The 13,278-nt window shown below is 41.0% G+C and overlaps 1 protein-coding gene across 2 annotated transcripts in view; it reads right to left on the bottom strand.

Moving 5' to 3' along the window:
- Positions 1–790: 790 nt before the first annotated feature.
- Positions 791–13,278, bottom strand: part of LOC106518486 (uncharacterized) — a 22,943-nt gene continuing 10,455 nt past the window's right edge. For both annotated transcript variants that reach the window (XM_014009798.1, XM_014009799.1), the window contains 4 exons: positions 8,134–8,751; positions 2,454–2,784; positions 2,199–2,374; positions 791–1,169 (listed from right to left, as the gene is read on the bottom strand). In XM_014009798.1, coding sequence (XP_013865252.1) covers positions 950–1,169; positions 2,199–2,374; positions 2,454–2,784; positions 8,134–8,726 — 1,320 coding nt within the window. In that variant the 5' untranslated portion in view covers positions 8,727–8,751 and the 3' untranslated portion in view covers positions 791–949. The remainder of the gene's footprint in view (positions 1,170–2,198; positions 2,375–2,453; positions 2,785–8,133; positions 8,752–13,278) is intronic.

The raw sequence follows: 13,278 nt of genomic DNA, 5'->3' as shown, positions 1-13,278 counted from the left end.
TGGAATTACTGAAATAAATCTACTTTTTCATGATATTCTAATTTTATGACCAGCACCTGTATTGTTGCACCCCTAGTAATTATTTTTCAGCCTACGTTTTACTTCTGTTCCTTCCATTTTCACAGAATTATCTCTACTTTCTACTTCTTACATTTTTTTTAAAAGGGTAAGAAGTATAAAGTTGTTACTCATTTTATTTTGGCTTGTTTTTATTCTGGTTTGTTATTATTAAAAATATATACAGATAAATTGTACCACCAGGATAGAGTGAATTTAAATGAGGCTGGGTGTGAAGTGTAAATATATATCTATCTGACACCCTATTGATATGTACGGCCCATCACACCTGTACAACACAAATCACGCCACACTTCAGTAGGACATAGCAGACTATGATGACTGTGGCAGGGATATATGTGGCTGAAACAAGTAGACGAGTGCATTCAAACTTTGTCAACATTTTAATATAACATTATAGTCATTATGGCCTTTCTAAAAACATTTTTTGGGGAAGGTCACCTCCCAATAAATGTCATTTTGGAAGATCTAACTGCTCACTTTTACTCAATACTTTTACTTTTAATACTTAAATTCATATTAAATCTGAAATTTACTTTTGATACTTAAGTACCATAAATTTCAGATACTTTAAGACTTTTACACAAGTAATATTCTTAGAGGAGACGTTAATTTTTACCAGTGGAATATTATAGTAAGAAACTTGCACTTTTACTCAAGTATCACTTTGAGATACTGTATAAAACGCTAAGAATTACCAAAAAAATATACATTTTAAATACCTGAACCTTTAAATGTAAAAAAAAAAAACAAAGCCAACAAAAACAAATGTTTCTTCATGTGCATTTTAAAAGCCTCAATAGACGGGGGTGGTGTGTGTGTGAGGGGGGCACTTTAATCATCAGCACAGGGCTTTTTCCATACTTCATCTTCAATTTTTGGACGACAACATCTCCACTCTCTTCAGCACCCGGTCCACGTTAGGAATCAGTTTTTCATGGAAGGCCCACAGTCGTTTGTCCTCATGAAGGAGCTCCAATGGTATGGTCCCACCCGAGCAAATGTGAATGATCCGGCAGACCTGTGGAGGAACTTTGTACTCTTGTCCGAAATGCTTAATCACTTCATGCACTGAAGTCTGCTCCACCATCCTGCGATGCAAGAACACAGAGGGAAGTTGAAATAAAATCTGCTTTTAGATTGGGTGTGGTTTAAATGACAAAAATAATATTTAAATAAGGGTCCATCGTGAGTTTGTAAAATCTAAGTAGATAAGTAGAAACCTGGCACATTTTACAATTTGTCTTTAGCTATCAAAGTTCAATGTGATTATAAAGGTTTCCCTCTTTAATGCCTAAATGATTTTTGATTACTTGCACATGTTGGTCTTAATATATTATTTCTCTATTCTACTAAAATTTATTTGTGACACACAAAAACATTTTATTATTGAAAAGATTGTCCAAGTTTATTACATTTTTCATGTAAGCACATGATCATTTTGTTACTGACGCAGTGCACTTTGGGGATGACGAGGGTGCGCTACAGTTGAGGCTAGGAAGCTTTAATGTGTGGCAATAAAGTTATTAGTTTCTATGTTCTGCACAATATGACAGTGTTTAGGGAGAGGCTGGACCCAAAAATGCAGACAGGTTCGAGGAGTCAAACAAAARGCACTTTATTTAAACAAAAGCCGGCGKGGCRGCAAAACAAAAACCTAACAGGGAACAGGAGAGTACAGGAGGAAGCCAGGGTGACCCCAAACAATSAACGSATGAAGAAGTGGAGCAAGGGAACCAGTTAAATAGCAGMAGGGTTGAGTGGAGACAGCTGGGTGATTACTGAGTACAGACAGGTGTGAGAATGAATCATGAGAAGGCAGAACTGAAMTGAGGAAAAGATGGTAATGAGAACACCGAACACCAGAGAAAAACAGAGGACAGGACAACAGATCTTCACACAATACAGTGGTTGAAACTATTAAATGTGATGTGTAGTAAATTAGCTCTGGATCTATTGTGAAAGCTAAAAGGCTAAAGCAGAGACGAGCCTTCAATGACGCAGCTCTGTTGTCCATCCACATTTTCAGTTGCAGGCTGAGTCATTTCTATAGGGCTGCGACGATTAATCGATTAGTCAACGACTAATTGATTATTAAAATAATAACTTTGTCAGCTTACCTTGGTTGAATTACCATCTTGTATGGATGGTATTCTTCCCAATTAGGCTCTTCCCTCCAAGTGTGCTCCAGAATATTAACCCCTGGCACTCTGCTCCACTGAGGCAGGTGAAACCTCCCACTTGGCTCAAAGCGCATCTTGGAAAAACTGTGGCTTTCAATGCGGAACACACCAACCTACAGTAAAAGAAAAAAGTAAAAAAGCAATAAGAAATAAAATGTAAACTGCCATACTTGTCTCATGTCTGCCCCCTACATTTGGATGTTGCTGTTGCAGTGTGTCCATCAGAGACATCAGGTCATTGTGTTGATACGGCATGACGATCTGATCGATGTCGTGCAAAAGGACGTAACGAGAATTCTCCATGGCTCTGTAAAGACACTCGTTAAGCTTGGTGTTCTGCCCATAGTAGTGTATATCTCCTCCATGTTGTGAGAACAGCCAGCCTTTGGATGGATTCATGTGCTTTTCGATGGGCCAAAGAACTATTTCCACAAATCCTTCTTGGGCGTAGCTCTGCAGGAGACGGTCAAGATCAGGACCACAGCTGGTGTTGTAGACCACCACTCTGTTTATTCCGAGCAACCTTGGACAAAAAACACAGATTCCTCTTAATTGCTAAACCTATTAGAAAAATATATTTTTCTTTTTACCATTTTTTGGGCAAGAGATTGCTGGATTTTATTTTGAAAATGATAAAATATTGTAACGTCCCAGAGTGACTGTGTGGGCCACAAAGCATTATGGGTAATTTTGTGGGGTTTTGTGTTCATTATTTGTAAATGTTACAATGTTGTTGTTGTCAAAAGATTTGATGTTCTTGTTGAGTTCAATCTGATTACTGTGTTGGAATTTGACTGTAAAAATTGCACCATGAGTGAAATAAGCTTCTTGGCTGTGTAAGGGGGAGGTATTTTCTGTTAAGGGGTGTGTTCAAGAGGAAAATAAAATCTGACATTGAAGAGACTTGATCCTGTCGTGTTTCCTGCTAGCAACGGTTGCTACAATATAATAAAAGCAGTCAGTTTTTTCCCCAATTGGCTCTAAAAACCACAAACCAGACCAATTCAGACCATTTTTAATTTAACATGGATTACTACCTTGACTAAAAAGCTTGATTTCACACCATTGCGTAAACGACCTGTGCCATTTCCATCTCTAAAAAATGGTGGGGCACAAACAGAACCCCACAAAAAGGGGAAAGGGGTTTCTGCATTTCTTGTTGCATTGACAACAAGAGTTTGTTGTTGTGTGAAAGGAGTTTGTTCAAGACATGATTTGACTTTTGAGGGAGTAGTTTAAAATGTGATTGGTTGGCTTGGCTACTTTGTCTGGGGTTTGAAGAACGGAAAGCAGCTGGGGATACGTGCAGCTTGGTTCAAATAGCCAGGCGACACTTATATTTATAAATATGAATATTAACTTTGGTCATAACTTGAGATAGAAAGGTGCTAACTGTACAAAATGTGAATGCTGTACATATGGAGGGATGTGTAACAATTTGGTTTGGTCAAAACAGCCCTAACCAGCCTGTAAAAAGATTGCCATCTATAACATGGATGACATTAGTCGCACCAAATTTGAACTCAATAAATCATGTTTACATGCTTTTTTGAAATATTGTTCTGTTTAAACTATAAATAGGCTGTCTATTAGGGATGCAAGTTATTGATTAATGAATTAATCTAAAGTTGGCTGATCTTATCGATCGACTGACAATTAATTGATAAGCAGCCATTTTCCTAAAAACGTGACATTTCTCTTGAATCAAGTGTCTTTCTATAACACAAAAGACTAAATTTTCACATGCTAAATTTAAAGAGTACAGCATTATTTTAACAATTCATTGTGCCAGCTGTGTTAAACACTGACTGAATGAGCAGAGAAATGTGGATTTCTCTCACATTATTAAACTTGGGCATATTTATGAAATTAAACAAAACAGGAATCTGTTTAGTTGCTAGTTGGGAAAAAAAAGAATAAATTTAGTTCGTCCATCAGTTTTCTTCTGCTTATCTGGGATCGGGTCGCGGGGGCAGCAGCCTAAGCAGAGAGACCCAGACATCCCTCTCCACAGCCACTTGGGCCAGCTCGTCCGGGGTAATCCCAAGGCTTTCCTGGCCAGCAAAGAAACATAGTCCCTCCAGTGTGTCCTGGGTTTTTCTCAGGGCCTCCTCCCACTGGGACATGCCCAGACTACCTCACCAGGGAGGCGTCCACGAGGCATCCTAACCAGAGGCCCGAGCCACCTCAACTGGCTCCTCTCGATGTGGAGGAGCAGAGGCTCTATTCTCCCTCCCAGATGACTGAGCTTCTCAAGAGAGAACCCAGACACCCTGCGAAGGAAACTCATTTTGGCCGCTTCTATTTGCAATCTCATTCTTTTGGTCACTACTTCGTGACCATAGATGAAGGTAGGAACATAGACCGACCGGTAAACTGAGAGCTTCACCTTCTGGCGCAGCTCTTGCTTCACCACCACAGACCGGTACAGCGCCCGCATCAATGCAGATGCAACACCAATCTGCCTGTCGATCTCCCGCTCCATTCTTCCCTCATTTGTGAACAAGACACTTAAGATACTTAAACTACCTTTTTACCTTTTTCTGGCTCAAGACCATGGTCTCGGATTTGGAGGCACTGACCCTCATCCCGGCCGCTTCCCAATCGGCTGTGAATTGCTCCAGTGAGAGCTGGGGATTACGATCTGATGAAGCCAACAGGACCACATCATCCGCAAAAAGCAGAGATGCAATCCTAAGGTCCCCTCAACACTTTGGCTGCGCCTAGAAAGTTATGAACAGAATTGGTGACAAACGGCAACTTTAGCGCAGTCCAGCTCTCACCGGAAACGAGTCTGAATTACTACCAGCAATGTGGACCAAGCTCTGGCACTGGTGGTACAGGGACCTAACAGCCCATATCAACTGGCCATACTCCTAGATTAACCCCCACAGGAGTCCCCGAGGGACTCGGTCGAACGCCTTCTTCAAGTCCACAAAACACATGTGGACTGGTTGAGCGAACTCCCATGCACCCTCCTGGACCCTTTTGAGGGTGTAGAGCTGGTCCGCTGTTCCACGACCAGGACGAAAACCACACTGCTCTTCCTGAATCCGAGATTCAATGGACCCTCCTCTCCAGGACCCCTGAACAGACCAGGGAGACTCAGAAATGTGATCCCCCTATAGTTGGAACACACTCTGCGGTCCCTCTTTTTAAATAGGGGAACCACCACCCCGGTCTGCCAAACAAGGGGAACTGCCCCAAATGCCCACGTGATATTGTAGAGTTACCTCAACCAACGCAACTCCACAATATCCAGAGCCTTAAGGAACTCCAGGCAAATCTCATCCACCCCCGGCGCCTTGCCACTAAAGAGCTTTTTAACCTCCTCAGTGACCTCGGCACCAGAGATTGGAGAGTCCGATCCAGGGTCCTCGGGCTCTGCTTCCTCATGGGAAGACATGTCCGTGGGATTGAGAAGGTCTTCAAAGTATTCTGCCCACCGACCCACGTCTCGAATTGAGGTCAGCAGTGCACCATCCCCACCATAAATAGTGTTGGTGGTGAACTGCTTTACCCCCTGAGACACCGGATGGTGGACCAGAATCACCTCAAAGCCATACGGGAGTCTTTCCATGGCCTCTCCGAACTTCTCCCATGCCCGAGTTTTTGCCTCAGGGACTACCCAAGCTGCAATCTGCTTGGACTGCTGATACCCATCGGCTGCTTCCAGAGTCCCACAGGCCAAAAAGACCTGATAGGACTCCTTCTTCAGCCTGACAGCATCCCTCACCGCCGGTGTCCACCAGCGGGTTTGAGGGTTGCCGCCACAACAGGTACCGACAACCTTACGGCCACAGCTCAGGTAAGCCTCCTCGACAATGGAGGCATGGAACATGGCCCACTCGGACTCAATGTCCCGCACCTGCCCCGGAACGTGTTCAAAGTTCTCCCTGAGGTGTGAGCTGAAGCAGGAGACTTCGCCAGATGTTCCCAGCAGACCCTCACTATACGTTTTGGTCTGAGAGGTCTGACCAACATCCTCCCCCATGAAAGGAACCAACTCACCATTGACTCGGTGAGTTGGTTTTCCTAGAAAATTTGACGGGTCACGTGACTTGGGAGTGAGCCGAGTGGAGCAGTGCTGCTAACTTAGTGACATTGTTGCTATACCAAGCAGCTTTTCAGACCCCTCTAGCGCCTCTTTTTCCCCCAAAAAAGTGACTAGCGACAAATCTGTTGACTTTTCCCAGTGTTTTTGAAGACCTTTGGAAGCTTTGGTGACAGCACTTTTTTCCTTTTCTTCTCCTTTTCTCTACGAGTATTGAGTGGTGCGGTGAGCTCCTCCCCCTTCCTAAAGCAGTCCAACTGAAGCCTCATACAGCAGCACCCACACACACACACACACACACCTGGCTGCAATCAGCTGAGAGGAGCCAGTTGATTGCAGCCAGGGACTGGGAATCTTGTTAAAGTTGAGGGATGCTTGGATTCCAATCAATATCAGGAGACCAATGTCCAGGAATCAGTGACAAAGCTGAAGCTGTGCCGGGGCTGGATCTTCCAACAAGACAACAACCCTAAACACTGCTCAAAATCTACTAAGGCATTCATGCAGAGGAACAAGAACAACGTTCTGGAATGGCCATCTCAGTCCCCAGACCTGAATATTATTGAAAATCTGTGGTGTCACTTAAAGAGAGTTGTTGATGCTCAGGAACCATCAAATCTGAATGAACTAGAGATGTTTTGTAAAGAAGAGTGGTGTAAAATACCTTCAGCCACAATCCAGACTCTCATTAGAAGCTAGGAAGTGTTTAGAGGCTGTAATTTCTGTGAAAGGAGGATCTACTAAATATTGAGTTAAGGGATTTTTTTTGGTGCCCAGATTTATGCACCTGCCTAGTTTTGTTTAACCATTTATTGCACACTTTATGTAAATCATACTGTATAAACTTCATTTCACTTCTCAAATATCACTGTTTGTCCCCTATATGATATATTTAACTGATATTTTTTTTATCCAAACAATCAACGATTTATAAAGGTAAATCAGGAAAATCAACAAGGCTGCCCGAACCTTTGCACCTCACTGTTTTGGCAAACATATTAGGTGATGATGTAATCTAGCAACTTGAGTTTGATTCTCCTAGAAAATAACGAGTTTGTTATTTTCCATGTTTTTTGCACTTTTTTCATGATGTTACTGGCTGGAAAACAGTAAGTTTTATTCTTTTTATATTAATACTTGTTTCTATTTTTTTATAGACTGTCCTGTGAAGTTCATACAGTGTTTAGGAAGTTCACTTAACATGTTTAATATCACGTTTCATGAAACAAGAAAAATTAGAAATGGTGAAAAGGTAAAGCCACAGATTTGTTTGCTTTATTGTAATCTTTGCTTTAAATAAATCTTACTTTGTTAAAACAGAGAGATTTATTGCTTCTGTTTGTTAGAAAATACTAGGGAAGACATTAAAATATGATTGCATACTAAATCACAATCAACATTTATAGATTAAAAAAAAATCGCAATAGATTATTTTCCAAAATCGTTCAGCCCTACTATAACTAGGACATCTGTGGTTTTTGAAACTCCATCATTATCAGCCTAACAATATAAATTCCAGCACAACACAGCCACATAAACCTTCTGTGGGAAGCTTACATAGAAAAATTTGACTAAACTAGACAAAAAAAATATTAATGGAATAAAAACAACTCAAAATGTTGACAGTTCTCCAGAAATTTTCCTGCTCTCGCTTTTTTAACAACTCTTAAATGATGCCACTGAGAAACATCACTCAGATCTGATGTGATTCATTAGTTCTGCCTTAAATGATTAAAAATGAAATGTTCAGACATTATCAATCAAGACTCAGACATGACATGCGTGTGATACTTAAGTTAAATGTGCATATTTACTGACCTGTACATCTCCAGGGTCTGTGCAAACTGAAGCACATTGTTGTAGCCTCCAAACAGGCTGGAAATGCAGACAGTAAAGTTCATCTTTTCCTCATCTTTAATATTTTTCCTGTTTCTTATAGGAATCCAAGTGAGATTAGAAATGTTCTCTGCACTGGGCTGAGTCAGAAGGGTGACATGTGTAGCAGTGCAGTTTTGAGGAATCTGACACATGACGTCTGTAGTTGCAAAGGGAAAACCAAAGTGATCTGAGTGGACTAAGACTGTGGTGGGAGTAGTTTCACCTAAATGTCCAACACAGCAGAACAGGCAGTGGAGCTTCTGGATGGAGTCTCTATGAAACATGCCGATGATGCGTATGTCGAATCCCTTCACTCTCTGGTCCATGAAGGCCGAGACCAGGAAATGTTTGGTGTTCAGCAGAGGAGTGATGGCCTGATCAGAGATGACTGATGGACAAACAGGTGGAGGTCCACGCGGTGTTGGAATTGACTTGTCTTTACTAGGAGTTTCCAGATTAAAGATGAATATTAGAACAAATGTAATGATGATGAAGAAGAGTAAGGTTTGTTGGAAGTAGTTTGCCTTTCCCATCTGGACTTAGAGACAAAATCCAAACCTGAAACAAACAAAAAAATCCATTGTTAGGTTCAAGACACCTTAAAACCCAGAGAAACAGAGAAGAAACAGATACAGTACAACACCAAGATTAAGTTTTACTTGCGCAAGGGGAGACAGCATTTCTGTAACTCAGTGGCTTCCTTCTCTGAATGTACAAACCTCCTTGCAACATTTATTAATACAAAGCAAAAGTGGGTGGTTACAAGTTTCACATCTTTCTGTAGCATGAGCAATCATGTGATTTATACAGATATACCAGGTCAAGGAAGAAACTCTTCTAAATGGAACCGGACACAAATGACATAAGCAGCACCATTAAACAAAGCTTCCTTTGCCACGTTTCATCACCTATAAGACGACAACAACAGCATGACACAGAGAAGCTGAACCCTTCGAGGCCTGGAGATGAGGCGATTAGGTCCTCCTGGGGACAGCAGGCCTTGAGGACTGAGTAAAGTTACAAAGCCCTTCTTCACTCCAGTCATACTCGGTGCCCCATCAGCAGCCACAAACACCAGATTTCCGCGGTGGAGTGAAGAGTGGCCCGACGTCGGTGAGAGTGGAATCCTGTGGCAAGGTGGTGGAAGTCCGCGGTGAAGAGCGGCCCGACGTCGGTGAGTGTGGAGGCCAGCTGAGGGATGGTGGAAGGCTGCGGTGGAGTGGAGGGAGGCCTGTGGTGGAGAGAGGAGAGGACGGCTTTGCCGATGAACACCTGAGGCAGAGGAAGGAGGAAGCTGACGGTGGAGGAAAGCAGCTAGCCAGTGTGCTAACTGGAAGGCTGGCTGGGCCAAGTACACTTCGCTGCAGCATGCAGAACGGGGCGGTGACAGACCTTTCCGTCAGTCCCATACCTTATATGGAAATGGGACTATTGCATTCCGGAAATGAAGGGGGCGCTAGTGACACTATTTTCTATCGAACACTTTCAACATTAAAAATACAAATTTTACAGTAAAGAATTTCTTATCTTTATTTGGAACCATCCTTTTTCTCTTTTATGCAAGTTTGTTTGTTTGTTTGAAATACGCCTTATTGTTTGTACATTGTATCATTTTGTGTGTTCTTTGTTGTTTAATAAAAAAATAAAACAAAAGAAATTTTACAGTAAGGAAATGGCTACACAACGTGTTATGTCACGTGGTATGTCCCTTTTTCATTTTCAAATCTTTATTAAATATTTGTTGTTTTTGGATATTAATATTATATTACAGTAACAAACTAACCTTAGGCATTAAACCTGTGAGGTTAACCTGAGGGTCTGTGTTTGGGGAGGTGGATAAAAGAAATTAATAAATAATGCTCTGAGTACTTGAACGTGAGTAGAAGAAACTCTCTAACTTCTTCCTTTCTTCTTCCTTTGCTCTCTTAATCCCGCGCAACCTTCATTTCCGGAATGCAATAGTCCCATTTCCATATAAACTATGGGACTGACGGAAAGGTCTGTCACCGCCCCATTCTGCATGCTGCAGCGAAGTGTACCTCGGCTGGGCTGGTGGTGGACAGTGGCTGGTTTGTTGAATTGACCGAGGAGTTGGACGAAGATAGCTTTGAAGGTAATACAGAAAGACGGAAGAATTAAAGGACTCCATGAACATGATGTCTGGTGAGTTGGTGACACTGACAAAACAGTCAATTATTGCTCAACTGCTAAATGAGCTCAAGCAGCTTAAAATGCAAACCGTGGAACAATCCAAGAGAATTAATTTTTGGAAAACAGAGTAGCAGATTTGGAACCGTATACTCGAACAAATGACGTCATGATAACAGCATTAGAAATTATACCACAGAGCTACTCACAGGCTGTGAGAGGGAGTGACAATTATTTAGAACATGAAGGAACAGTTGAGGAGCAGATAATTACATTCCTGCAGAGTAAAGACATTGACATTGAAAAGGAAAACTTTGAAGCTTGTCACAATCTACAAGTCAAAAACCAAAGAGGAAAGTCTGCTAATTCACCAATAATCATTCAGTTCAATAATAGAAAACACAAGATTGATCTGCTCAAACAAGGAAAAAATCTGAAAGGTACAAGTGTTTATATTAATGAACATCTCACTAAGAAGAATGCAGACATCACAAAGAAAGCTAGATTACTAAAGAAACAGAACAATTCAGGCTGCATGGACAATGAACTGTAAAGTCTTCATAAAAACAAAAGATGCACCAGAGAATGCCAAAGGTCTATGGATTTGATCTTTGGAGCAACTGGACAAGTTAGAAGTTGATAAGTAATGGATATACAGCAAACAACAGTGAGATGACATAAATAATAACATGGGTTTATTTAGTGTTTTAATCAAATGTGCTTTTGGATCTAGATAAACAAAATAAATACCATAAATGTAGGATCATGAACTTTCAGAGTCTAAAATATATGATGTAAACATGGTAGAGCAGATATTTTTCCAGTGATTGAAGAGTGTCAATATTATAATGAGGATCAATTCAATAACAGTAAAATGATAAATGCAGTTTTCTCTATTATTCACTTTAATAGTAGAAGTAGGAATTCAAAATTTTCAAAAATAACAGATTATTCAAAACAGTTACACAAACATTTTAGTATAATAGCAGTTTCAGAGACCTGGTTAAGTGCCTAAAATATAAATAACTATGAAATGAATGGATATGAGTTATACTGTGGGAATAGAAGCAATAAAAGAGGTGGGGGTGTTGCTTTGTTCATTGATATTGAATTAAAGTGTAAAATTAGGGACAAAATGTCAATAATTGTTGATGTTGTAATGGAAATGATTACCGTTGAGATGTTGAATGAGAACTCTAAAAATATAGTGGTGAGCTGTGTATCGTTCACCAGGTTCAAATATAGAATCATTTTCAGATAAAATCACGGAGCTATTTGAAATGAGTTTTAATAAAATATTTTTGTTTGGAGACTTCAACATTGACTTGAGAACTCAAATTGATTCCAATAGTATGTTTATTAAGACAATGTATAGTTTAAGTCTTTACCCACTAATATCAAAACCAACAAGAATCACAACACTTATTGCGACAACTACATACCGCATAGCGGTAACATAATGACCCCCGCACGCACAAATGCACCAGAACTCAGAAGTCTGTATTCCTAATAAATGTCATGCTACTAGGTGCATCCCAAAATTGTAGTGGTTTCGGTGCTCGGAAACTCCTATGTTTTATAGATTGTGAGCTATAACCCATTTTGTATGTCCAGATCCCCCTTTTTCAGATAAATTGGGGGTCGGGGGGGGGGGGGGGCACTGATTGGTGGGCCTGATGGATAGAGCTTCATCAGAGCTAAACAACAAAAGAAATCTGAAGCTCCTATGTTGAACAGTTTCTGTTATAAGCATTTTTGCATGCGCAGACACCCCCACTTTGAAAGGAGCCCCCTCGTCAAATATGGGGTCTATCGTAAAACCATTGGCTGGTGCAGTGTATGTCAGACTCATCTACAGCCCTGCCAAATTTCACGTTGATTGGTGTAGCCGTTTTTGTGCTAAGATTGACCAAAAATTGAAAAAAAAATAGAAAAAAAATAACCTACATACCCGCATAGTGGTAACATAATGACCCCCGCACGCACAAATACACCAGAACTCAGAAGTCTTTATACCTAATAAATCTCATGCTACTAGGAGCATTCTAAAATTGTAGTGGTTTGGGTGGGGGACATTTTTATTGGGGGGGGTGGGGATTGGTTGACCTGATGGATAGCCCCTCATCAGAGGTAAAACACAAAAGAAATCTGAAGCTCCTATGTTTAATAGTATTTTTTAGCTATAACCATACCCCCTATCATGTGCTTAAGTTGCACAAGTTTACGCATAAAAGTAACGTAAAATGTTCATGGGTATTTGGCTCGGTGCGCTTTCTATAGTAAAATATCGACAACGCTCCGAACACATAAATGTTTAACACAACTGGACTTTAGATACAAAAAGGTCGGGGCTTGGTTCTGGGCGGGTAGGAGTACTCAGGTAGCTCCTCAGCGCGTGTAAGTTGCATGTCTTTAAAATAACTACGACGCTCTGAACACAACAATGTTTAACCAGGTGTTTAACACAGAGTTAGACCTCAGATAAAAAAGACCCACGCAGGTCGGGGCTCAGTTCTGGAAGACGGGCTGAAGTAACGATATAACAGCTCAGCATCTCCTCGGCTGCAGCAAACTGGTCATGCGAACACATACGTTTAATGCTTAGACATTTAATAATCAATTACAAAACTTTACCTTCATGTGGTGTGGGTGGTTCTGGTAGCGGGTCGAAAAAAGCAAAAAAAAAAAAGGTCATTGGAAAAGTCAGAGCAACACGATTACTTCACTTACAGTATCCACTCAGACAGCAGGACCTGCCCTGCTCTGCTCTGATTGGCTAAAACTGTGACTCTGGTTCTTTTATTGGCTGAAAGCAGCGTTAGTTATTCATCACAACACAAGTTTGTTTTTTTCTTTTCTCAACAGGAAATGCGCTGCAGACACGGCCGGGGTAGGTGGAGAACTTTAATCGCTTCTGACCGACAAAATTTAAGACCT

Source organism: Austrofundulus limnaeus, unplaced genomic scaffold (genome assembly GCF_001266775.1).
Source record: "Austrofundulus limnaeus strain Quisiro unplaced genomic scaffold, Austrofundulus_limnaeus-1.0 Scaffold61, whole genome shotgun sequence".
Taxonomy (NCBI): domain Eukaryota; kingdom Metazoa; phylum Chordata; class Actinopteri; order Cyprinodontiformes; family Rivulidae; genus Austrofundulus; species Austrofundulus limnaeus.
Note: the sequence above shows the minus strand (reverse complement) of the source record. Positions and strands in the feature narration are given on the sequence as shown.